The following is a 27,870-nucleotide window of genomic DNA, read 5'->3' on the forward strand; positions in this document are numbered from 1 at the left end:
CTCCTTAGTGTATGGGTCACTCAGGTGGGTGTCTAGTTTTATAGGGTTGGGGACCGTTCCATCATGATAGGACAATAAATAACTAAACTATATTTATAATTTATTTTAAAATGTATATCCCATATCTGCACAAAATTGAAAGCTCTCTCTCACAACCCCTGCTCAGATACACATGGGCTCTGGTATTGGCATCGATTTTATTTTCAAACCTTAACTCCACACTTTTCCAAACACAAAAACAAACCCCACCTTCCATCACAATACACATGTACATACCCACATATTGTGCTTTCTATGTCCTCTGTTTGCTGTGTTTTTATCCCTACCATGTTGATTCTGAGTACCTTTGTTGTTCCAGTTCCTTATATTTGAAGATGTATTATTTCGATAATGATCCTTTCTTCTAATACTATCTTATCTATTTGTGTCACGCCCCGATGTGACATGGGGAATGTATGTGTTTTTGTATTGTCTAGGGTGGTTGTATGGTTTAGGGGGTTAAGTAGAGTAGATGGGTTTGTGTTTAGTGTAGGTGTCTAGCTGTGTCTATGGTTGCCTGAATGGTTCTCAATCAGAGACAGATGTCATTAATTGTCTCTGATTGGGAGCCATATTTAAGACAGCCATAGGCACTAGGTTAATGTGGGTAATTGTCTATGTTGTACGTTTGTAGCTTGTGTGTGCACTTACGTCTTTAGCTTCACGATCGTTTGTTGTTTTGGTTTCAGTTTGTTAAAGTGTTCGTTGCGTGTTTTTTTTCCTTTTCTCTAAAATAAAAGAGAATGTATTTTGCACACGCTGCGCCTTGGTCCACTCTCTCTCAGCAAGACGATCGTGACAATTTGTACAATTTTATAAAATGAAAGTTGAATACTAAACATTTTACAACATTTCCTGTCTTGATTGTTATAGTGTACTATTTTATTGTTTTCCTATATATATATTTATATTTTTAAATATATTTTTTTAAATCCTCACCATGGATATTACTGAGTGTTCCATTATTCGACTCCTCTATGGCAACATTGTAATATTTAGAGTAGCCATGGTGTAGTTTTGGTGTCTCCGAAACATTTGGGTATCAATATACAGTTTATCGACTATGAGAGCTATGCATTTTCCCTTTAGTCTATTCTGCTTGAAGAGTGGGTACAGAACTTTTCGCCGTTCTGCAATTTCTTTCAGGAACTGATCATTCATGCTTATTTTAGTGCCAGTGAGTCTTTTACCCAGGCTTTTAACCATTATTTTATCTTTAAAGAATGCAAATTTGGCAACGATTGGGCGCTCATATATCTGTCTTAAACGGTGTACATGTTCGAGTTGGATTTTGTCGACAACATCACCTAGGATCTGAAGTGAAGTAAGAAATAATTATTTCACCACGATTTCCGCTTTTTTTTCTTCGATTCCAGTAAAAACCAGATTTGATCTCATAGATCTAGTCTGTATGTCAAGTAAGGCTTCTCTCGAAAATATGTTTTCCTTTTTAAGTTCATTAATGTCCGTTTCCATCTTATTGACTATACCTTTGAGCTTGTTTGTTTCCTTCTCCATTGTCACAGCTTTTTCGTCACTAATCTCGAGGCTCGCCATCAACTCCTTTATATCTTTACTGACTAATTCAAGTATAGCCAGTTTATCATTTATCGACTTTAACAGATTGGTTTCCACCCTTACCATTCTGGGTAGGGAAAAGCATAAATTGCCCCCCCTAAACCATACAACCACCCTAGACAATACAAAAACACATACATTCCCCATGTCACACCCTGACCTAACTAAAATAATAAAGGAAACAAAGAATACTAAGGCCAGGGCGTGACAGTACCCCCCCCAAAGGTGCGGACTCCGGCCGCAGAACCTGAAACAGAAGGGGAGGGTCCGGGGTGGCCCCCATCATGGCGGCGGCTCGGGCGCGGGACGAGGCCCCCACTCCACCATTGTCAATACCCGCTTTGGTGGCGCCTCTGGAGCGGCGACCCTTGTAGCAAGTAAGGTCTTACTCACATCAACTACGGAGAGCGTAATAACACAGTCATCCGTAATAGAAGGTGCTCTCATGGACCAACTGGCAAGTGTCTTCACTGACATTTTCAACCTCTCCCTGACCGAGTCTGTAATTGTTATTTTGTTTTACTTTATTATTATTATTTTTAATTGTTTTAATTTAACTAGGCAAGTCAGTTAAGAACAAATTCTTATTTACAATGATGGACAACCGGGGAAAGGTGCCTTATTCAGGGGCAGAATGACAGATTTGTACCTTGTCAGCTTGGGGATTCGATCAAACAACCTTTCGGTTACTGGCCCAACGCTCTAACCACTAGGCAACCTGCCACCACGTAATACCTACATGTTTCAAACAGACTACCATAGTCCCTGTGCCGAAGAACGCCAAGGTAACCTGCCTAAATGACTACCGCTCCGTAACACTCACGTCTGTAGCCATTAAGTGCTTTGAAAGGCTGATCATGGCTCACATCAACACCATCATCCCGGAAACCCTAGACCCACTATAATTCGCATACCGCCCCTACAGATCCACAGATGACATAATCTCAATTGCACTCCACACTGCCCTTTCCCACCTGGACAAAAGGAACACCTATGTGAAAATGCTGTTCATTGACTACAGCTCAGTGGTCAACACCATAGTGCCCAGAAAGCTCATCACTAAGCTAAGGACACTGGGTCTAAACACCTTCCTCTGCAACTGGATCCTGGACTTCCTGACGGGCCGCCCGCAGATGGTAAGGGTAGGCAACAACACATCCGCCACGCTGATCCTCAACACGGGGGCCCCTCAGGGGTGTGTGCTTAGTCCCCTCCTGTACACCCTGTTCACCCACGACTGTGTGGCCAAGCACGATTCCAACACCATCATTAAGTTTGCTGATGACACAACAGTGGTGGGCCTGATCACCGACAACAATGAGACAGCCTATATGGAGGAGATCAGAGACCTGGCTGTGTGGTGCCAGGACAACAACCTCTCCCTCAATGAGAGCAAGACAAATGAGCTGATCATGGACTACAGGAAAAGGAGGGCTGGACAGTTCCCCATTCACATCGACGGGGCTGATGTGGAGCGGGTCGAGAGCTTCAAGTTCCTTGGTGTCCACATCACCAACAAACTATTATGGTCCAAACATGACAAGACAGTTGTGAAGAGGGCACGACAATGCCTATTCCCCCTCAGGATATTGAAAAGATTTGGCATGGGTCACCAGATCCCCCAAAAGTTATATTACCTCAACAGATGCACCATTGAGAGCATCCTTACCGCCTGGTATGGCAACTGCTTGGCATCCGACCGTAAAAAAATTGTCAAAGACTCCAGCCACCCAAATCATAGACTGTTCTCTCTGCTACCGCACAGCAACCAGTACTGGAGCACCAAAAGGCTCTTTAACAGTTTCTACCCCCAAGCCATGGAACATGGAACATTAAATAATTAATCAAATGGCAACCCAGACTTTTGCATTGTTTATTTTCTATGCAGTCACTTTACACCTACCTACATCGACTCAATTACCTCGACTAACCTGCACATAACCCCTGTATATAGCCTCGTTATTGTTATTTTATTGTGCCAAGAATGCCAAGAGTGTGCAAAGCTGTCATCAAGGCAAAGGGTGGCTGTTTGAATAAATATATTTTTATTTGTTTAACACTTTTTATTTTACTATATGATTCCATATATGTTATTTATTAGCTTTGATGTCGTCACTATTATTCTACAATGTGGAAAATAGTAAAAATAAAGAAAAACCCTTGAATGAGTATGTGTTCTAAAACGTTTGACCGGTAGTGTACATGTAGGTAGAGTTAAAGTAGATAATAAACAGAGTAGCGGCGGGGGGTAGCCATTTGATTAGCTGTTCAGGAGTCTTATGGCTTGAGGGTAGAAGCTGTTTTATGAAGCCTTTTGGACCTAGACTTGGCGCTCCGGTACCACTTGCTGTGCGCTAGCAGAGAGAACAGTCTATGATTAGGGTGGCTGGAGTCTTTTAACATTTTTCGGGCCTTCCTCTGACACCGCCAGGTATAGAGATCCTGGATGGCAGGAAGCTTGGCCCCCGTGATGTACTGGGCCGTACGCACTACCCTCTGTACTGCCTTGCGGTCAGAGGCCGAGCAGTTGCCATACCAGGCAGTGATGCAACTAGTCAGGATGCTCTCGATGGTGCTGCTGTATAACTTTTTGAGGATCTGAGGACACATTCCAAATCTTTTCAGTCTCTGATACATCTCGTTATTGTCATCTTTTTTGAATATTCACTGAGGGTTTTTGATATCAACGACCTGTATTTAATGGAGAGAGATGCTATGCTACTAGCCTCATACCATGAAAATGCATATACATCTCGAGACCATTACGATATAAAGTGTTTTTTCACAAAGTTGCCTGGATGTTACGTGTCCTATTTATATCAGTACATTCGTAACAACTTAAGCAGTATGAAACATCTATTCAATCAAATAAACCTCACGTAGCAAATAAGCCATATTTCAACACTTTCATTGACCTCCATACAGAAACTCCTTGCTTGATCGGCGAAACAACGAAAAATCGCCACCTGCTGGAGGGAGACAGATTTTCCGCGGAGTTGGGCCTCTCTCTTCCCCTTCCTCTCTGTGGAAACCAGGTCTCACGTAAATTAGACCGAAGCTTCGTGAAACATTAGAGGAACTGTCGCAACAGTGTCGTCGCTTTACGTCATCCCGCCATTTTAAGTTGAGGACAAATATTTTTTCCTGGCAAGAAGCTAACCAAGCTGAAGCTCAAGTATATTCATCTGTGGGGAAACATCTTGCCTTGAACAATTAGAGTGCACGCTCTTATTCCACGTTGCCTGATTCGGGCTCTCTGAGTTTTAAAGGGATTGAATGAAGAGTTAAGGTGAGTGGGCCAGAAATGTGTTATGTCCCTGAGTGGTGGCACGAGGCCTACGCTGGACAGTGGTTAGCGTTTTGGTAGATAACGTTACATATTCCAGTTTAGTTAACTGAACTAGACCTGTTAAAATGTACCACATTTGCACCATATTTCATTTTAGGTATCTGGTCTTTCTGCAATTAGCCAATCCACCAAAGCTTAAAGCTAGTTAAGGTTCATTGTTTGACTGCGTTGTTAGCTAACGTTAGCCTCAGTTAGCCCGCTGAGGTGTATAGTCGGAAGCCAGACTAATCTAAGCAAATTGTATTGGTCACATACACATGGTTAGCAAATGTTATTGCGAGTGTAGCGAAATGCTTGTTCTAAAGGCGTCCTTATCCGGAACAGTTGGTGCATATATGGAATTTTATGACATTTTTATTTGTTTTAGTCTTGAGAAAGGTGCAATTCGAAGATTCCCCGCCTCCCTATGCTATGTACACGCAGGAATCAATGGGATGCTTGAGAGAGGGGGGGGGGGGGGCATCCCGTTAATTTCTTTTTTTAGGCTGTTCGTGCGAACATTTGTTTTCCAAAATACAAGTGGAAGTTCGGTGCCAAAGTCAACGCCCCATCGTTGCTCATTGGTCAACCGTAGGAATTCTAAAATTAACTGTTTGTGTAAAAGGCTCTATGCATTATACCGCCTCCAACGTTCTAATTTACTTCCGACCAGGTTGATGACTTCCGGACGAATTCTGCTATTGTTTTTATCATTAGCTTACTAGCTATCGTAGATGCATTTCTGTCTGAAATAGTTCGCAATGACTACGTTTAAATTACAGCCCCGTGAAGGAGGTGCTAATGAACATTGTTCAGTGCCTCTGTTCAGTTTCTTCCAAATGTAATGGTATTGTGTAATGGTATTGTGCGCTTCCATCGTTTCCCAGTCGATGTAGAGCTCAGAAAGGTGGTTGGTGGCAGTACGTCGTGACAACTTTACTGTCACCAAACACACAAAGGTGTGTAGTACATATTTCGTCAAAAGTGACTTTGTTGAGGGAAAAAATTGGGGGGTGACAATACCTGAAGTATTCCTTTACGTTAGGTACACCTAACGTAAACTCACCCCATTCCGTACAAATGTGCGGCATTCAAATGAGGCTGCAATGAAACGAATGGGACTGTAGTGACTGTTTGCATCAAAATCCTGGGTGTGAAACCACGTTTCGATTTAGCGTTGATTGACATGGTAAGGGGCTAACAGTATTGGAGAAAAGATGATAAAACGAATCTCTCTGATCGTGACGTGTCACTACGTAACGTACAGCGCGCATTTGCAACTCATTTTGTGCCGTACAGCCTCTTTCCACCAGGGGTAGCCCTTCTCTCGCAGATTAAAATCATTCTTAACCATATACACTTGTAAGAACTATATCATTTTTGTCTAAATTAATATAATTATTGCTAATATTAACCTATTTCATGACTAGGGTGCCAATTGCATTTTTTGCACGTCATTGCTGCGAGCCATCATGACACTCAAAAGCCGGAACAACTGCAGTTCACTTGTGAGGCTAACGTTAGCGCAGCCCTAAACCCCTCTTCAAATTCGACACAAACCTTCAAACCGGTATGTGATGAGACATTACATAAACTCTTTATGTTTTATTTACATGTTTTATTTACATTTTAAAGTTGATTAGTTGGACAAATCGGGTGGGGGAAAAGTTTTCTTCACACAACATATTTCCTTCCCCCTTTCAAGATCACTTCGTAGCCTTCGCTCCCCACCCGCCATTTTTAAAAAGACCCATCAATTATGCAGAGATGGGCATCATGAAGGTCTCGTCATTAATTTAGTTGGAAAGGGGAGAAATTGTGCTTTACATTGGTATTGATATTACAGTTGATCTGGAAGTATTACGTTTTTTGGGCGACAAAATAAAGTCAATTGTACGAACCAAGGCGAAGTACAAAAGTGAGTTTACGTTACTGTCTTCGCGTGGAACTGGCAAATTCAAAAGAGACCTGGTGTTTGGGAAAGAAGACTGAAACCTCCTGTTCCGACTGAGGGGGATGAAGAACAAGGTGCGCTGCCTATGGACTGTGCCGTCTGATCCGGTCCAAAGCATGGGCCAAACCAGTGTAAATGTACATGTGTTTATTTGCTAGCAGCAAAATAATAATTTGTTTATCTAAGACATGTATGATTAATTTGTGTTGTAGTAAATATCAGTTTGTGTGGAGCTTGTATTGGCTTTAATTAGGCAATGAGTAACGGGGGTGGGGGAAAGAAATCAAGTAAACACAGAATAGCCAGAATGCAAGATTGTGAATACAATGTTAGAGATGTGTAATTGATTAACTGAACTGTTGAACATTTGCAGAATTTTTTTTTTTAAACAAATCTATTCTACTGTAGATTTCTTCACGAACATCAATATTTATTTTTCATAAAAGCACTAAACTTGGCACCCATGCAGGGGATCCGTTCAAGTGCGAGAGACACTTCTGCAAGTAGTAGTAAAAATAAAAGTGGTCAACCTTCTCTCTTATAGTTTTTGAAACCTGTAGATCTTTATATATCCTTTCAACTCGGATGTCCTCCTGTGCACAGATGAGTCACACCAGCTACAACCTGTGAGAAGGATTTGACCTTGCACCTGCCAGTAGTAAGCATGAGATCTCTTCAACTTCAGCTCTCCATTCTGTATCTTCAGGTAAGGGCAGTCAACATAACTTGGTACATTTGGCCACTTGACCTCTAAGAGTCCAAAGTGTGGTCTCACACTGGGATCAAATATGATGCCATCTGGAGAGGATCCTAACCACGGAGCATCTGGGTGCACTACRAAGCCACACGGAAAGAAGTTAACATTCTTCAGTGTGCAGTAGTCCTGTACAGCCACTGTAGCCATGGCTAGCCCCCTCTTCATCTCCATGGTCTGCATACCAGATCCCTTGAACACCCGCTCAGCTAGGTGGTCAGCTGAGGTCTCTCCCCCTGACATGGCAAACCTCTCGGAAACGAGAGGATGTTATTCTCATTTTCTTTAGCTGATGCCATTCCGGGCTGCTGCTCTGCTCCCTTGTAGCAACCTCGACTTTGTGTGACATCTCGTAGGTTGTCTCTAATGCCTTGACGTGAAACTGCTCCTGATGGCTAAGGACGTAAGCGCACTGAGAAGCCTGAAGCCTGTAGCCATCTAATGGAAGTATTGGTGAAGAAGGGGCATCGGCAGTCTTCACAATTTCACGGGTCTTTGGCTGTGGAAGCTGATAGGACAGAACACTGCCGGCTTGCACTGGCCCAAAGGCGGACTCAACCGGGGGCACGTCAGCTGACATTTCCATTGTTGTCACAAGAGGGGAAGTAAGTGGAGAAAAGTTGGCATACGTTTCTGAGAAGGTCCATGTCAGGCATGTATCCATTGAGTGCTTTGTAGAGAGAACTTCTGCAAAATATTTTAAAACCTTAACATCAGGTTGGAGAGATTACTATGACAAAGACTCAAGTAACTTTTCCAGAAACAGCACAAGCCCGAAAATTCAAATAAAATGAATTAAAATATACAAATTTATAGATTTCCCCCCAGTCTTTGTCCCAAACATTTGTCATTACATAGTAAAGACGCCACTGTTTAGGCTAATCTGGATACAAGAAAATGTTTTCTAAAATGTTTCCATTTAGGAACCCTCCAACCTAACTTATTCCATCAGCACACGAGTTAGTAGGTTTACGGAACTCTATCCCATCAAACGGACCTGGTTTCACACCCTAATTAACAAGGATTTACTGTTACATAGGCTGAAAAACTTTTCAGGTGCATTTTTTAATGGATATTGATAGACTCACATGTGTTCTTGGCTTGTGCCAATGCTGTTCTGTGTCTGTGCAGCTGTGAACTGGTGGTGCAGCAGGAATGTTTAGTTGAGAGTAGTGTGCTGTCTGGTAAAGAAGGGCCACCAGATGATTGCACAGAGCACTTCCTGCAACACAGGAGCAGTGGCTTTGGACCACTATCACTGGTACGAAGTGCTTTAACACCATCTGTGAAGATAAGTGTGATGAAAGACTGAAGTGAGAAACACGAATGATGAGGCCCATAAATAAATAACAAACATAGTAGTGTCTAGTCTTCTTAATTAGGGGCTCATTTAACTATACAGGAATACATTGTGTCTCAGTAACACAATTACCAAACACAGATTTTTACCAAATAACCTGTTAAGTGGGCAATTCTAGATTGGGACCCATCATTAATATCTTTCTACTGATAAGATTAAACGTTGACACTGTCTCCAACACATTTTGACCATGATGACAGTGTCTCACAGGAGATGTTTAACAAGGTCCCTAGTAGCTATCTATAACCTTTCCCTACTCATGCTGTGAGGCTTTTCACTCTTCCTCATGGACCTGTGACAGGCAGCCCTCACGGGGATCTCCCCTGTCAATGTATTTTTGTTAGATACTGTGTAGAAGACATGAATAACGATTATGTTTTAGCTAGCAAATATAGCTAGCAAGCATAACTTAACCAAGCTAACGAAAATACACACATTCTCAGGTAGATTCAGTCAACGTTACATCATTTTACGACAACTAGCTAGCTATAGTTAATAGCTAATGATTTTAGCTAGCTAATGTTATATCTGTCACTGACTTGGTACTCACCTTCATAGTTGTCTGTAGCTTCCTATATACATCTTGAACCCCTTTTCATTCTTGCTAGCTGGAGTCTCGGAGGCTGATTTAACAATTCGATGTACATCATTAATATTAATTTGAGGCAAGTCCTGAAGACACCTAGTAAAAAACTGCGACATAGTGGTAGTAACGTTATATCGTCGATAACAACTAGAATGACCGGAAATTGCCAAACCGATAGGAAGTGTGTTTAGAATGTTCGATCATGGAATGTGCATAAGGGCTATTGCGGGTTATCATTGTGTGGTTTTCCAGCAGAGTAGACTCTTGTGTTTTGCTGCCTTTCGCAGGTCAGTGTGGATTGCACAATTTGGTCACTGAGAAAAAAATAATAAAAAGCGAATTGGAAACTTCAATTGCACCACTGTTTAACCTTACACCTGTAAACTATCCCCATCGGCCTGTGAGAATGGAACCCCTTGTCTCAACGTCCTGTAGATCTTCTGCGTTAAAATCTTACACCAAATATTTATCTGCTGCTGCAACTACCACGTATCTTCTGTGATTTTTGCTCCATCAGTATTAGAGGTCGACCGATTCATCGGAATGGCCGATGTTATAAAAACTTGAAAAATCGGTCATCTGCATTTTTGGACACCGATCATGGCGATTACATTGCACTTCACAAGGAGACTGCGTGGCAGGCTGACTACCTGTTATGCGAGTGCAGCAAGGAGCCACGGTAAGGTGCTAGCTAGTATTAAACGTATCTTATGAAAAACAACCAATCTTAACATAATCACTAGTTAACTACACATGGTTGATATTACTAGTGTATCTAGCTTGTCCTGTGTTGCATATAATCAATGCGGTGCCTGTTAATTTATCATTGAATCACAGCCTACTTCGCCAAACGGGTGATTTAACGAGCGCATTTGCAAAAAAAGCACTGTCGTTGCACCAATGTGTACCTAACCATAAACATCAACGCATTTCTTAAAATCAATACACAAGTATATATTTTTAAACCTGCATATTTAGATAATATTGCCTTGCTAACATGAGTTTCTTTTAAATAGGGAAATTGGCACTTCTCTTGCGTTCTGTGCAACAGTCAGGGTATATGCAGCAGTTTGGGCCGCCTGGCTCGTTGCGAACTGTGTGAAGACCATTTCTTCCTAACAAAGATAGCCAACTTCTCCAAACGGGATGATTTAACAAAAGCGAATTTGTGAAAAAAGCATTTCTGTGTAATTATATTCTAATTAAGTCTGATTTGATAGAGCAGTCTGACTGAGCGGTGGTAGGCAGCAGCAGGCTTGTAAGCATTCATTCAAACAGCACTTTACTGCGTTTGCCAGCAGCTCTTCTCAATGCTTCAAGCATTGCACTGTTTATGACTTCATGCCTATCAACTCCCGAGATTAGGCTGGCAATACTAAAGTACCTATTAGAACATCCAATTGTCGAAGGTATATGAAATACAAATGATATAGAGAGAAATAGTCCTATAATAACTACAACCTAAAACTTCTTACCTGGGAATATTGAAGACTCATGTTAAAAGGAACCACCAGCTTTCATGTGTTCTGAGCAAGGGACAAACGTGAGCTTTTTTACATGGCACATATTGCACTTTTACTTTCTTCTCCAACACTTTGTTTTTGCGTTATTTAAACCAAATTGAACATGTTTCATTTATTTATTTGAGACTAAATAGATTTTATTGAGATATATTCAATTCAGTATTGTTGTAATTGTCGTGTGTGTGTGTATATATATATATGAGGTCGACCGATTATGATTTTTCAATACCGATTAATCGGCCGATTTATTAAAAACAGATATTTTTAAAAATATATATATCATACACACACACACACACACACACACTTTTGTAATAATGACAATTGCAACAATACTGAATGAACAATGAACACTTATTTTAACTTAATATAATACATAAATACACACACACGCACACAGCTCTGAAGTGACAATGATACTGAAGAGTCTGCTTAGGAGACAAATACTCTCAACTGTTTGAATAAAAATAGAGTTTAAGTTACCTGTGATGAATGTTGACAACAAAAACCTTAATTTCTATATGCAGGAAATCCTATTTTAATAATGGGCATGGTAAGACCGAAGTGCGAGTCGTCATTCCCATGACACCTGACACATGAAAATCTGAAAAGCGGTTCCTTCATTTATTGCATAGGATATTTTTTAGATTAACTTAAAATAAGGTCTGTGTTTCGTGTAGGCTTTCATCACCATGCCAATTTTATAACTGTAGATATCCATAGGACAAGGTAACTCTGATCAATATTGGCTAAATATAAGCAAAGATAAAAAATAAATGTAGAGTGGATTTATGAAAATTTGTTGACAAATGTTACCTTATCCTAGTGAGATTTACACGGGTATCAAAACGTCGAGGCGGTTTAAGCCTGCACGAAACACAGACCTTATTTGAAGTAGATCAAGACATTCTCTATGGAAGACATGAACGGTAAAATAACGAAGGAACCCCTTTCAAATTCAGCCGCAAGTTATTACAGGAATTATAACGCGTCAACTATTTCTCTCTAAACCATATACCTTTGACTAATCCGGAAACTATCACCTCGAAAACGAAACGTTTATTCCGTTCCGTATTTTATCTAACGGGTGGCATCCATGAGTCTAAATATTCCTGTTACATTGCACAACCTTCAATGTTGTCATAATTACGTAAAATTAGTTCGCAAAGAGCCAGGCGGCCCAAACTGCTGCATATGATCCTGATCCTTCTTTATTTTAATTGACTGATTTCCTTAATATGAACTGTAACTCAGTAAAATCTTAAGTTGTTGCGTTTTGTGGTGTATCATCGGCCTAAAGCATTCACTATTCCTGCTAGCTAGCTATCCTTGTAAATGTTTTGGGGGGAGAAATCTCATGTTGCCTAGTTACTGTTAACATGTGACTTTCCGGCCTTAATTTTCCTTGAAGCGTCCAGGTAAGGGAAGATTTGAGCATTGTTTGGCAACATTGATTACTTCTCGACACTAGCTTCGATGCTAGTTCCACACTTCAAAATTAGATATCCTTGCTAGCTACATGGAAATAATTTATCTAGCTCTGCAGAAGAAATTGAGCTGCACATGGTTATCACAATGGTCTTCCAAGTCTTTGTGGCTCTGTCCACACTGCCTAATGACAACACTAATGCAACCAACTCCATGTCCGCATATTATTAGTTAATATGTAGTTTGTAAACTAAACATGTATTTTTCTCGCTGCAGGTGAAAGATGACCCAGTTTTTACCCCCCAATCTGCTGGCCCTATTTGCGCCGCGGGACCCCATACCATTTCTGACCCAGTTGGAGAAGCTTCCCCATGAGAAACACCACAACCAGCCATACTGTGGCATCGCTCCCTTCATCAGGCACTTTGAGGTAAGGCAAACCTACCTAGTTCTTGTGCAATTACTCTTCATGAATGAGATGGTTAGTTGGCTATTTGATTGAATGCCTTTGGCCCTCTAGCTCTTCTTAGCCAAACTTTTGGACTGTTTTGATAGGATCCCAGAGATGCCCCTCCCCCTACTAGGGCAGAAACTCGTGATGAGAGGTTGGAGAGAAAGGTGAGACAATTGGAACAGGGGTCACTTCCCTTTGGCCATTTCCTTTCACTTTTAGTCTCTGTAACCTCCATGCGTATCTGAATAAGATTGGATAAATGGAAATCTTCAGTAGGGTTTACTAGTACATGGCTTTAATGTACATGTACAGTAACCATTTGGGGTTTGAGTCTGAGGGGCCTAGCTAACCTGTTTCTGTTTTACAGAGGAGGGAGAAGATTGAGAGGAGGCAGACTGTTGTGGAGACAGAACTGAAGCTCTGTAAGTTGACATGATGAGCTTTTGTGACATTCATAGGATATACTGAAAGTTAATGAAGTCAGGTTGTAATATTTGCTTCTGCCTTCTAGGGGATCCACACAATGACCCGAATGCTCAGGGGGATGCCTTTAAGACCCTGTTTGTGGCGCGTGTTGTAAGTGTGCATTATAGAGGCTTTTATGTTCTATGGCATCTTTACCTTCCATCCTGTTTTGGCCACTGATACTAAAACCGGGTAGTGATTTAATATCAAATGAAGCACACATACACCACAATAAAATGAAAGCCAAGCATCCACTTCTTTTTCTATCGAATGGTATGAAGGCCAGAAGTGTGTTCTGAGGACAATTCTAAGACCAAGCTGCCTGTGACGTTTACACCTTTTGTATTTGGCACATGTGATCGACGTTAACTGTGTTATCATTGCTGCAGAATTATGACACAACGGAATCCAAGCTTCGCCGTGAGTTTGAGGTCTACGGACCCATCAAAAGGGTAAGTTTTGTCTGTCTCCCAAACCACCCATTGGTTTTACAATCCATCTTATTGGCCAGTTGTTAGTGGCATTTGGTCCTCTTGCCCGACCCCCCCCAGCCTGTTCAGCTAGCTTTATTATAGTCGCTCTCTCTTCCAGATCTACATCGTCTACAACAAGCAGTCAGGGAAGCCCAGAGGCTACGCCTTCATAGAGTACGAGCACGAGAGAGACATGCACTGTGAGTACCACGAGAGACCAACCCTCTCATAACCCACCTCATCTCAAATGGGAGTCTGAATGCTGGGAGGTTACGTAGGTGGGATAGTATTTGTTGAAGGACTCGTGTAAGTGAGAAATGACGAAGGCACCAGATTAATTTTGGGAGCTTACAAATGGTTGTAATTTCACTATAGCTTTAGAAGTAGTAGCAATTTGTGTTGCTGACTATTAGTTAACATCAGCACCTTATACTCTTGCTCAGTGTACAAAGAAGCCTCTTGACTGAATAGTGCCTTTTTCATGGCGCAAACTGACTAGGCTCCGTTTTTAAATATTTTTTTTCTGTAATACACTAGCAGCTTATGCTGTCCTTGGTGCGATTTCCCATTGAAGGGTCAGGATGGGTGTTGGTTTTACATTTATCCGTAGTCCTAGGCCCACTCTTAATATCTGCCAAATATAAAAATACAATGTTCACACTGCTGAGCCACACTGAGCTGTTCTGCGCTGGTCTGATTATGCTGCGAGGACATGTTGAATGGAAAATATCCAGAGTATGGTTTGGATTGGAACAATGGTATGAAAAGAGTCAGAGACAAGAACTAGCTGGCAAGTAGGCTTGGGCGGTATCCAGATTGTCATACTTTTATACCGACCTTGTCATACTGGGATATTCGGTAATACTGGCACTGAACACAAGCAGTGCTGTTTTCAAAACCCACTGATACTCTAATCTGAAGGTTAGCATTGCTAACAAGTACATGTAAAATTCCATAGAGAAGGCTAACAACCGCATTGCAAACATTTTGTATAGTTTCTGACCTAAACTATACAAGTAACTCAAATGCTACACAGTTTGCTGCATGCACAAAACCAATATATGCCAACAAGGCTCTTGATCCAGGAGGGGATTCTCTGCTGTTACCAAGTGAATGCTTGATTTTGGAAGAAGCTAACCACTTAGCTAGATGGCTAACTAGCTACTAAATTAGCAAACCAAACGCAGAGGAGTTAGCACATTTTAGACTTAACTTTTAGACTTACTGTAATTGGATCACCTGGTGCATGCTGCACAACAGTGAATGACTCCCAAGGCTCCGGTCTCTCGTAGTTGTGTGCTTGTAAACAAACACCACATGACGGGACTACAGTAAGCTTCATACTTCATAATAATGTAACGGGTGAAATTACGAACTCAATGTTTATCTCCTAACGTATTGTACAAGTTGACTGCATGTATTTACTTAAGTAGCTACAAATGTTCAAATTTATCAAACTTCAAAGAAATTGTTTCAACAGTATGGAAAAACCATCCTTGTCTTTTTCCAAATACCCCGGTATACGGTATACCGCCCAAGCCTACTGGCAAGGGGGTTAAAAATATGGATCCACAGTCCATACAAGTTGAAGGTACAACTCTGAACACAAGGGTCACCAAAATCCATCCATCCTTTTTATTTTCAGAACTTTGAGTTTAGAATGGCTATGTTATTAATTAGGGGAAACAAGGTGCTGAGTGAGGTTTGTGTGACGTCTGTCTTGTGTTTGTGGCGCGTGATGACCTCTTGACTAACTCAAGAAAGGGTTTCTGTACTGCACTTGTCTGAGTGAGTGCAGTTAGTCCAGCCATGGCACTTCTATGTGGCGGTGCCATTCGGTGGGAAGATTTGGCCTATGTCTTGTATGTATAAACAACTTCTAAGCCTTGTTCTTCTGGTCACCTTGAATGCCTTTGCTTGCTTTAGGTTAGGCCTGTAATGGTTAGTGTTAAGTCATCTGTGGAACGGGTGGGTTCCCTGGTTGGATCACCAACGGTAAGCTGCAGGTCACCAACAGGCCTAGTAAAATCCCAACCCCCCCCCCCAACTTGTCTGGTTAACTTGGGTACCCTCTTCTCTGTGCTTTTGTGTGACACTAGGCCATTTCTATCAGCTCATATCAGTGGTCCTTCACCCTGGTCCTGGCGATCTACCATGCCCGCTGGTACTATTCTCATTTTATTGAATTTAAACAAATTATCAGGGAAACGGGTGTTCCCGGTCTATATCTGGCCTCTAAGATTGCTACCTTCCAGTCCGACTACATTGCAGTCACTTTCCAAATTTCACATCACCTGGGTAGGTGCTTTACATATCAGCTAACCAAATCATATAAAATAAGAATCTGATGCCTGACTGCTAGTCGGTGATGAGGCAAGTATCCTCACAGCGCGACTGCAATGTAGCTGGCCTGAAACGCAGCCACTGATTAATTGCTGGAACACTTAGGGTCATGCACCCAGGGTGCAATGAACAGGCAGGGAGTAGTGTTCCCGGGACCAGGGTCGCCCACCCTTGGTATGATGTGACTCAGGTGGGGTTGACTTGAGGGGATGTCTATGCTGGCTCTACAGTGTATTAATTGTTTGTTGTTCTCATTGCCACTGCAGCCGCCTATCTGTGATGGCTATTGGCCAGAGCTGGCTTGCAGATGATGATGATGATGATGATGATGATGATGGTTATGATACATCTACACCCTACTACCACAGCTCAGTATATGGTTGGTATGATGGGTTTGTATGATGGGTAAGCTTTCTTTCCACCCTCCATCCTCCTATTTAGGGAAGAGGAGCTACGTTCAATGGGCAAAGCACATTTTTTTTGAAGCTTGAACAATATTGACATTGATAAGACAGCTGGTGCTTTGACCATTGAATGCACCCCCAGGCCATTAGTCAGTTAATGGGTGCCCTATGAGTTTTCCTTTTGTGTTAAAGCCACCTCAGATGTATCCATTTTAGCACTTTGTTTTTTACAAATAGACCAAAGTGCTATTACCATTTGAGTATTTTAGTTGTCAGAAACAGCATTATTTCAAGTTGTCTCTTGCATAATCATTAAGAAAAGGACAATATTTTGCATAACATTGCATCAAAAAAACCACATGCCCAAAACAAAATCCCCTAGCATTGTAAGTTAAGATCCTTTCTTGTGTGCGTTGAGCTGGCTTTAATGGAATAGGGTTACGAAGGGACTCTAAACACTTTTACAGCAAGGCACATACTTATGCGCACATGTAGCTTTGTCCCTACTATATAATTAGGCAAGAGCAGATGCCAACAGCATAGCGGTAGCTCATTCAGACATGGCAGCCATCTCACCCCCAGATCTCTTTACCACAGCTGATAGCAAGGATCCGGTGTATACAGCTAATAGAACCAGTCTAGTGAGGAAACATGTCACCACTTACTAGCCTACACCAAACACATCAAATTTTCTCTAGATGCATACCTTTCTGTTTCTTAAAAAAAAATATATATATATATATATTGATATGCACCGTATGTGTGCTTGTATAGTAAGATTGTATTTAGGCCATGTTTGAGTTGTTTTTGGGGTCGAGGTAAGGCAACCCCCCTTTGAGTAAAGTTCTCTCTGATTGGTTGAGAAGGTTATGGTTTGTGGTAAGACAAACCTGGATTGGTTAGGTTAGTGAGGGGTTGTGGTAAGGCCCCCTGGTAGTATAAATCTGTGAGGTGTCATTAAAGTACAGTGATGATTTGCTATGATCTAGAAGGGGTTCTGGTAAGGCCCTCAGATTGGCTATAAAAGTGAGTGGTTCTGGTAAGGCCCTCTGATTGGATATAAAGAGGAAAGAGTCCTCTGTGCCGTTTCCCATTGGATCGTCTACCACAGCAGAGCAGACCAGTGTAGAGGCCAGGATGGGTCATCATGGATCTCGCCGAATTCTTCAGTCATAATAGACTGATCCCAAGACTGTCTGGGCCAAGGGAGTATATATTTGTGTGTGTTCTGAGTTGATTCAGAAGCTGCAGTCTGTGGTGGTAAATCTGGCAGGAGCCTGCCATGTTGACTTGCAACTGGAAGCCCTATGCTCTGGGAGGTTCTGAGGCCGACACTGCGCTCGTGTCCAGGCGGTGGTAAGATAGTTGGTGAAAAACAAACACAGCAGCCCATAAAGCCCCCACTAAGGTATGCGAACATGGTCACATTTAACATTTGCTCGTATCGAGATGACCCCTCCCCTATATCTCCCCCTCTAGACCAGTATTACAAGGGCTGAGGTTGTATGTAAGGCAACCTAATATACTCTAGCCTCAATATAGTCTGAAGCACAACATGTATTGGGTAAGAAGATTCCAGCATTGCCATACAAGAAGGTTGTGTACTCTGGCAGTCAGAGTAAATATTCAGGAACTCAAACCAATGTGTCACTGGTATTTTATTTCTCACTGAACTGTGTGTGGGTGGGGTGGGGGGGGGGGCTAAGGACGTTCCTAAGGTGTCAGCATTTGCAGTGCAGTAGCCACCTGTGGTTTGTCACTAACCACGTTTCCATCCAGGTTTTATGCGAGTAAAGTCATACTGGATTAAAAGAGCACGATAGCTGTGATGGAAACAGGACTATTCGGTGCAATTTTATAAATGCTGACAGAATTTGTTAGTTTGGCATGGTGGGATATTTCTGTGTCTAAAATTTAATTATGTGCGAAATAGCGGTGTAAATGCCTTTTGTGCAAAATATTGATTGTAATTATAATCTTATCAAAGTAAACTTGGAGTCAAGTGACTATATGGTGTGTGTATGTGGCCCTCCCATTACGACTTGGGGAAACAATGCAGTTTAATAGGCTACCGTTAAAATATGTGGTGAAAAGTGCACGGTGATAATAAGCTTTCTTTTTTTTCTTTTTTTTTTCCTTTCCAATAAATATCGAGGGTCTTATGCTGGTGACATGATGAGCGATGTTTGACCGCCTTTTGACAAAATATTTTCTCATCCATTATTATCTCGTGTAGACTAGCCTATCCGTACTGTATATGCAAGCTGTTGGCTAGAGCACACGCGCCAAGACCAGCGGAGGCACATTTGCTATTAAACGCAGGTTTGTGACAACTCATTTATTTATTTATTTTATACATCAGAACTTTAGCGAAAAAGTAAATTGTGTGCACTACGTCATCACGCACAGATTGTTTTATATATTTTTTTATCGCAACAAGTCAGTTTGGTGGGAAAATGTGCATTTTCTTTGGATTTGAGAATATTTGCATTCAAATCTGTCGGTAATTGGATGGAAACCTAGCTACTGGTAGAAAGTCCCCAATTCCACCTATAAGGGGTTAGACGTGCTTTTGGAAGTGAGTTGGGTGTCTGATTTGACCCATGGTGGTGACGCCTATTCACTGTTCTTTCTGGGTAAGAGGTTGATGTGAAAATGCGCAAATACATTTCTCATCAATTTGTTGGTTAATGTAATAGTATGGTGCGACATGAATTACTGTCATCTGATTTTAATTTCAAGTGCGCAAGCATTTTTCACAACAGGCTTTCAAACGCACTCCACATCAAAGTACTGTCAACTGCTTGGACCACTTGTTTACATTTTATTCATTTAGCAGACACTTATCCAGAGCGATTTACAGGAGCTATTAGGGTCTGCTCAAGGGCACATCGACAGATTTGTCACCTAGTCTACTCGAATTTGATCCACCAAATTTTCGGTTACTAGCCCAACGCTCTTTACCGTTGGCTAACCACTAGGGACACGCAGTATTCAGTAATAAAGCATTATCGGTAATTGTCTATTTATCTGATTACCGTAGCTTTTAAATTAATGCATTTTTACAGAATCCCATGAGATTCACGTTATGAAAGGCTGGGTATTTTCTAAATCACTGGAGCTATTTAAATTAATATTGTTTCATGTAAATAATCTTTGCAACGCTACATGAGCCATTCATGTTGCACACTAATTTAATGGTATACATATAAACTCAGCAAAAAAAGAAACGTCCCTTTTTCAGGACCCTGTCTTTCAAAAGATAATTAGTAAAAATCCAAATAACTTCATAGATCTTTTTTTGTAAATGGTTTAAACACTGTTTCCCATGCTTGTTCAATGAACCATAAACAATTAATGAACATGCACCTGTGGAGCTGTTGTTAAGACACTAACAGCTTAGACGGGAGGCAATTAAGGTCACAGTTATGAAAACTTATGACACTAAAGAGGCCTTTCTACTGACTCTGAAAAACACCAAAAGAAAGATGCCCAGGGTCCCTGCTCATCTGCATGAACGTGCCTTAGGCATGCTGCAAGGAGGCATGAGGACTGCAGATGTGGCCAGGGCAATAAATTGCAATGTTTGTACTGTGAGACGCCTAAGACAGCGCTACAGGGAGACCGGATGGACAGCTGATCGTCCTCGCAGTGGCAGACCACGTGTAACACCTGCACAGGATCGGTACATCCGGATGGCAACAACTGCCCGAGTTACACCAGGAACGCACAATCCCTCCATCAGTGCTCAGACTGTCCGCAGTAGGCTGAGAGGCTGGACTGAAGGCTTGTAGGCCTGTTGTAAGGCAGGTCCTCACCAGACCTCACCGGCAACAACGTCGCCTATGGGCACAAACCCACCGTCGCTGGACCAGACAGGACTGGCAAAAAGTGCTCTTCACTGACGAGTCGTGGTTTTGTCTCAACAGGGGTGATGGTTGGATTCGCTTTTGTTGTCGAAGGAATGAGCGTTACACTGAGGCCTGTACTCTGGAGCGGGATCGAGGTGGAGGGTCCGTCATGGTATTGGGCGGTGTGTCACAGCATCATTGCTTGCAATGACAACAAGCGCAGTCCAATCTCAATGCTGTGCTTAACAGGGAAGACATCCTCCTCCCTCATGTGGTACCCTTCCTGCAGGCTCATCCTGACATGACCCTCCAGCATGACAATGCCACCAGCCATACTGCTTGTTCTGTGCGTGATTTCCTGCAAGACAGGAATGTTGGTGTTCTGCCATGGCCAGCGAAGAGGCGGATCTCAATCCCATTGAGCACGTCTGGGACCTGTTGGATTGGAAATGTCCTGGAACTTGCAGGTGCCTTGGTGGAAGAGTGGGGTAACATCTCACAGCAAGAACTGGCAAATCTGGTGTAGTCCATGAGGAGGAGATGCACTGCAGTACTTAATGCAGCTGGTGGCCACACCAGATACCAACTGTTACTTTTGATTTTGACCTTCCTCCTCTTTGTTCAGGGACACATTATGCCATTTTTGTTAGTCACATGTATTTGGAACCTTGCTTTGAGGATTTCTTTTTGCTGAGTTTATAATTGATTTTCAGAATTTTAGCTTGCTTCCTTAGATGTAATATTTTAGCTTAGTCGTGGGCCAAGTCAAGACCGTTGATTGGTCTAAACTCCTCAACCTCAACTCTGGACCTTGGAAGCCTGTTCCCCTTAATCAGAGACTGATTTTGACCTGGGACACCAGGTGTGCAATTATAAGGTAGAACAGAAAAGCAGCATGCTCGGGACCGTGTAGGGTAACACGCTGACCGACCCGGATGTTGATTTGATTTTTGTACCCCCACACTAGACGTGATCAGGACACGCAGATTGAAATATCAAAACAAACTCTGAACCAATTATATTAATTTTTGGACAGGTCGAAAAGCATTAAACATTTATGCCAATTTAGCTAGCTAGCTTGCTGTTAGCTAATTTGTCTTGGGATATAAACATTGGGTTATTTTACCTGAAATCCACAAGGTCCGCTACTCCGACAATTAATCCACAGATAAAACGGTAAACCGAATTCCTTTCATCTTTCCTCCTTCCTCAGGCTTCTTTTTTACTTCTTTGGACTTTATATGGAGGTTGGCATCCAACTTTACGGTGCGTTACTACAACCGACTGGAGTGTGGACGTCAGTTCATCTTTCAATCATCCACGTGGGTACATGCTCCTAAAAAGCAATGAGATGGGAGAGGATGGACTTGCAGCGCGTTGAGCGTCAAATAGAATTTCTATTTAAGTGCTTGGCCACGCAGACGCTCGAGCAGTGTGGGTGAAATGATTGAATAACATGTATGTGTACATTTATTTTGCAGTGCACGTGACGTGAGCGGTGTGGTCAGCATGTAAGAATTGCTTACCCTTGGTCTAAACTATAACCTTTCTAGCTTCAAGGTAAAATGAGCCATGCAACAGTAAGCGGTTGACCCTCTTCAACAGTAGTGTGGTCACTACTGGACCTAAGTAAGATTTAAATTATTTTAAAGCAGAGTTTCACTTTTTCGGTCTCTGGTGCTCCACAGAAACCACACATGAACAGAGAAATTATATGCCTAACTTCAATGTTTTGTTTGAATATATTATATGGCACACTTGATATAATAAAATGTAAGGTTTGAGATTTTAATAATAAATGCTTTAAATGGCAGTTTTGTCTCTTTAAAAAAAAAAAATGTATACCCCTTTTTTCTCCCCAATTTCGTGGTATCCAGTTAGTCTTGTCTCATCGTTGCAACTCCCGTACGGACTCGGGGGAGGTGAAGGTCGAGAGCCATGCGTCCTCCGAAACACAACCCAATCTAGCCGCACTGCTTCTTGACACAACGCATATCCAACCCGGAAGCCAGTCACACCAATGTGTTGGAGGAAACACCGTGCACCTGGCGACCTGGTTAGCGTGCACTGCGCCCGGCCCGCCACAGGAGTCGCTAGTGCGCGATGAGACAAGGATATCCCTGCCGGCCAAGCCCTCCCTAACCCGGACGACGCTGGGCCAATTGTGCGTCTCCCCATGGACCTCTCGGTCGCTGCCGGCTGCGACAGAGCCTGGGCTCGAACCCAGGGTCTCTGGTGGCGATGCAGTGCCTTAGAACAGTGCGCCACCCGTGAGGCCCCCCAGTTTTGTCAACCTTATCTGCTATACCGGCTCACTTGTGATTTGAGGCTAGAATTAATTTCTTCTATCCCTCTTTTAGCATTTCAAAATAAAGATTTACTGAAGTAAAGTGCTTGCACAACAAAATACTTAAACTGTGGTACATCTTCAAAAAAGAGAGATGTGCAGGTAAATGCAGCATTTAGGGGTGGAAAAAGGTCTACTACTACATGGTCTGTCTGCCCAGAGAGCAGCCCCACACTACCTCACCTGCTCCTGGTCAGTATATTCATGCACTCTTTGTTAACCTTACCTTTGAAACCGCAGAGCTCCATCTTACTCTTCTCTACCTTTCTCTCACCCCCCCCCCTCCCCCCTTTCCTCCAGCTGCCTACAAGCATGCAGACGGGAAGAAGATCGACGGAAGGAGAGTGCTGGTGGATGTGGAGAGAGGCCGCACTGTGAAGGGATGGCATCCCCGCAGGCTAGGTGAGGAACTGCACATGATCTCTGTGACGGTGCATAATTATCCATACTACAGTCATGCCATTTTACAATCTTAACACTGAATTCACTGAGCGTTTTGGAATGGATGATTCTCACATCGGCATTGGTCATTTATGAATCCCTTTTAATATTTTGTCAGTTTTAAATGCTTTCATTTCCTGTCTATGATTTCTGTATCACAATAAGCCCTGTTTTCTGTCCCCAACCAGGCGGTGGTCTTGGTGGGACAAGGAGAGGCGGGGCTGATGTCAACATCAAGCACTCTGGAAGAGACGACACCTCACGTTATGATGACCACCCCCCAATTGGAGGGTGAGTACCTACACTGGGCCCTTGGGGTGGTCTGCAAAGGGAGGGTTGTCACCCTATTTTAAATAGGCCCTACCATTAGACCTGAAAGAATTGGATAATCTGAAGGCAAGATGGATTTATTACCATATTCCTTAGTTACATCTATCCAATCATTTTAGATCTGTGCAAGTGTAGAGGGTATGGGCTAGTGGCAGATTTGGGATTGGACATTTTGTTGTTTGACTGACTTGATATTTTCTGTATAGAGGTTTGACAGTTGACTTATTTTTGCCCTTCTCTTCACCTCAGGGAACGTGAGCGCGAACGTGGACCTGAGCCCAGAGGGGAACGCAGAGAGCGCAGCCGTGAGCGCGAACGGGTGGGGGAGAAAGAGCGCGGTGGCGAGAGACGGAGGTCCCGGTCCCGGGAAAGACGCAGGCGCAGCTCCCGTTCCAGGGAGAAGGGCGACAGGGGTCTGGGCCAGGCAGGGCCCGGAGAGGAGAGTGTAGTGAGTGGCAGGAGGAGAGACCGAGAGAGGGAGCGGGGGGGAGGAGGGCCAGGGGGAGACAGTCATAGCAGGGAGAGGAGCAGAGACAAAGGTGAAAGGAAGCGGAGGAGCCGCAGCCGAGAGCGCAAGCGAGACCGGGAGAGGAGCAAGGGTGGCGAGGGGGATGAGGGCATGGGGCTTGCAGACGGTATGATGGGGGAGGGAGGAGAGAAGATGCCTGAAGAGCCTAGTGTGGGTGAGGAAGTGGGAGAGGAGCGCGGCGGGAAGGAGCGGGACAGGGAGCGGGACCGTGACCGGAGGCGCAGCCACAGGGACAAGGACCGGGAGAGGGACCGGGAGAGGCACAGGGGGGACAGGGAGAAAGACAGGGAGCATAAGAGAGACAGGGAGCGGGGTGGCGGGGAGCGCAGGGAGGACCGGCATGGCTCTCTCCTGCTCCCCTCGGCCGAGCAGGACGACGTGGTTAACGGGGAGGAGGGCGACGCGCCGCCCCAGCCAGAGGAGAACAGCCAGGATGGGTTGACGATGGACCAAGAGTCGGTGCAATCGGGGGAGGGTTACGTTTCCAATGAGAACGGCTACAAGATGGAGACCCAGGCAGACGAGTATTAAGAGGGGCTTTGCCATCTTTACTAATTTCCTTTTTTTTTCTCTTATACAACACAAACCCACATACCCCTTCCCTGTTAGTGTGAAGGATATTGTAATTAGCTGCTGCCCTGTTAGAAGCCACAACGGAGCAGTGTAGGCACAAGAAACAAACTGTCCGCTTTATGGGTTAAGTAGGGGTTTTGTTTCTTCTGTATTTGAACCCCCAGGACTAGGTCCACACCACAATTATTTCAAACCCGTCCCTCGGTAACAAACTGAGAACGGTGCTCACTATCCCTTAACATTCACGCTCTCCCCCAACCGGAACTTTTAATCTGACATTCTGCTCTGTCAAGTACTTGTCTGATTACAATCCCTTTATGAGCGAGGCAGAGATGGTGTAGTTGGGGTGAAATATTTGTTTCTCTTTTTCTTAATCTTTGTTGGTGTATTTTTCTTTATTCAACCAGGGTTGTTGTTATTGGGGTTAAGTGTTGGTTTTATTTAACATTTCCCCCCCATGTAATTTGAATGAATCCATGTTCCCACAAAAGCAGTACCCTAACCTATTGTTAGATTTTTTTTTTCTTCATAATTTTGGAGCCTTCATGTTCCTTTTTTACTTTAAAGTACAACCCTGAACTTCTTACTCAACTGTCTGGACACATACTTCTACCCTCAAGAAAATGTACAGCAACATTTAGGTTTCCATTCAATTGGCGACAGATTTTCATGCACATATTCTTGAATCTGCATAAAAACATTATGCGCATGTTTCCATCCTATTGACTTGTTGCAAATAAAAGCATTTTGTGGTTAAATTCCCATGTATCAAAAATTAAAAGCTAGTTAAATGGGTTTCATCACATTTTCAACTCCACTGATTGCGTTTATAGCGAGTGTGCTCACTTTGGTATTTGCATGTATGCTCTAACCAATAGCACGATCTGCGTGCTGTTGGCTAGAGCGCACATATAGCCTACATAACGACATCATATGGACAAAATAGTGTATTTTTTTTAGTTTTTTTTTTTTTACAGCCAAACGTCACCAGACGAAGACCCTAGATATTTATTAGAAAGTAGCATCAAGCTAATTACCTTGCACTGTCACCACCCTGTGAAGTTCATCATTTATTTCATCTGTAGTTTAATGAACAGCATGCTTTCCCGACTAGTTGTAGTGGGAGGACCACATGACTCCCAAGTTTACTTCAATATGATGGTTATTGTATCAATATTTGCTCATAAAAGCGTTTCCACTGACATTTCTCTTATTTTTACTGACAAGATTCCACTTTTTCTAGTGTATTTTTGTTTTGTTGACATTTGGATAATTTACCCCAAAAATGTCTAAGGCCTGTCATTACTTTTGTATCTGATGTACTTTACTTACATAAAGGTTGGCTGGAAACCTGGTTATTGAAAATGAAGGGGGGGAAGTAAGGAAATGTGTTGCAAAGTGCATGTCCAAGAGTTGGCAAATATTGCTTATTTTTATTCTGTAAAGCAAGGAGGACGGAGGAACCCTCTGAATGGAATTGTTCTGATTCTCCTGAAATAAAGTTCCTGTTTTTTTTGTTGAACATTTAGTCAGTGTCATCCTGTTAAGTAATCTAAATGACCAGGTTCATCATTGGTTGGCATCCAACATTATGGTGCATTACCGCCACCTACTGTACTGGAGTGTGGGCCAGCAACTGGGAGAAACTAAATCAATTGTACCTTATGTGGCCAATTTCACGCCATTGAATTGAAATCCATTGTAAACATGAAAAAGTTGCTAATGTGAACAATTTTTTTGAGGAAGAGTGAAATAATGGATGTTGACATCAAAAACCAAATGATTTTAAGCAAAATGTATAGAATTGTAAACTATATCCAAAGCAAAACCCCAAAACTTGCAATGACAATTTTAAAGCAAGAGCAAAAACTCTTGAAATTATTGAAAAATGTATTTGAAAACCAATGCAAAAATAGTTTTCAGTTCAACTTCCCCAACAACCAATCCTATTGATTCCATTTCCACTATGCTTTTGGCTGAAATTACTACCTTTTTGGTTATGCTACTCATGTCTTGTCTCTCGATTTCTTTGCTTTCACTGCCAGTTTTTTTTGTGAAGGGCAGAGTTTAGAGGGAGGTGTAGATAATGCGTCTCCATTGGTCCACTAATTTGAGGGATGGTTTATCTTAACCTAATCAATGAACATGAGTTTATTTTTTGGGCTACTTAATCAGACGGTTTGACGTCACCACTACACGCCAAATCTTTCCCCCTGTGGCCGCATGTTCTGAACATGGCGAACTAATTACTAACAGCTGCGCCGAATTTTGGGCAACAGGTAATTCATATGTTTACCTAAGTAGGTACATAAGTTTGTTATTAGACACGCTTCTAATATCTACATTATTGACCCGTGACTGACAATTTTGAAGTTCGTTAGCTTTGTTGGTTGGCTTTGGCGTCAAACTAGTCAAATGGAATTAATCGCAAGACTGCATGCCTGTAACGTTACAGCTAGCCACTGCCAACCATAGTGAAAGGTTTGCCGTGAGATTAAACAGCGACAACCCTAAATAGCTATTCCCATAACAGTACCTGAAGCCTAGACACAATCTTGCCTGATACCTGTCAAGTGGATGGATTATCTTGGCATAGGAGAAATGCTCACTAACAGGGATGTAAACAAATTTCTGTGTTTTATATTTTTGTTCAGTGTAATTTGACCTGTGACTATTGAAGTACGTTACTTAACTACATTGTTTAGTCGGCGGCCTTAAGTTGTCTGACTAGCTGGCGAAATGGAATGAATCGCAAGACGCTACATGGTCGCAGCCAGCCTGTAGCTAGCCACTGCCAGCCGTAGGGTTGTCAGTATGTATTTATTAAACCAAGTCACGCCGAAATAGGCCGTTAGGACTAAAATCACATCACGAATGTCTCCAGTTAGCTAGCTGTAGGCAACGTTACATGTATCCACAATGACACGACAACACTCTTACTGCTACTTGGTTTACGGAAAGCATACTGTAACGACCCTGGGTTTATAAGTGCGGAAATCGACTCTGCCGCAGGAGCATGCTTTTGCGGTAGTCGATAGCACGCCGGACCTCGGGCTAGAAGGTCGAGGGTTCGAGACCTGCTTCCTGCTGTTTCATTACAATACGTTCAA

The 27,870-nt window shown here is 42.6% G+C and overlaps 1 protein-coding gene and 1 non-coding gene across 2 annotated transcripts; both read left to right on the forward strand.

Moving 5' to 3' along the window:
- The first annotated feature begins 4,703 nt into the window (after positions 1 to 4,703).
- On the forward strand, positions 4,704 to 26,282 carry snrnp70 (small nuclear ribonucleoprotein 70 (U1)). Its single transcript, XM_023998283.2, has 10 exons — positions 4,704 to 4,906; positions 12,827 to 12,980; positions 13,106 to 13,168; positions 13,372 to 13,426; positions 13,516 to 13,580; positions 13,859 to 13,921; positions 14,061 to 14,142; positions 23,188 to 23,289; positions 23,517 to 23,619; positions 23,908 to 26,282. The coding sequence occupies exons 2-10, from the start codon at positions 12,834 to 12,836 to the stop codon at positions 24,716 to 24,718; spliced, it is 1,491 nt and encodes a 496-aa protein (XP_023854051.1). The 5' UTR covers positions 4,704 to 4,906; positions 12,827 to 12,833; the 3' UTR covers positions 24,719 to 26,282.
- Positions 12,681 to 12,759, forward strand: LOC111972419 (small nucleolar RNA SNORD35). Its single transcript, XR_002878442.1, has one exon. It is a non-coding gene; the product is annotated as a small nucleolar RNA SNORD35 (small nucleolar RNA).
- Positions 26,283 to 27,870: the final 1,588 nt, after the last annotated feature.

Source organism: Salvelinus sp. IW2-2015, linkage group LG13 (assembly GCF_002910315.2).
Source record: "Salvelinus sp. IW2-2015 linkage group LG13, ASM291031v2, whole genome shotgun sequence".
NCBI lineage: Eukaryota > Metazoa > Chordata > Actinopteri > Salmoniformes > Salmonidae > Salvelinus > Salvelinus sp. IW2-2015.

What these genes read in the sequence shown, in the direction of transcription:
- snrnp70 (XM_023998283.2), top strand. Translation starts at nt 12,834, where the DNA reads ATGACCCAGTTTTTACCCCCCAATCTGCTGGCCCTATTTGCGCCGCGG. An exon ending in GGAGACAGAACTGAAGCTCT is followed by an intron (nt 13,427 to 13,515) that starts GTAAGTTGACAT and finishes TCTGCCTTCTAG; the next exon opens with GGGATCCACACAATGACCCG. An exon ending in GCACGAGAGAGACATGCACT is followed by an intron (nt 14,143 to 23,187) that starts GTGAGTACCACG and finishes CCTTTCCTCCAG; the next exon opens with CTGCCTACAAGCATGCAGAC.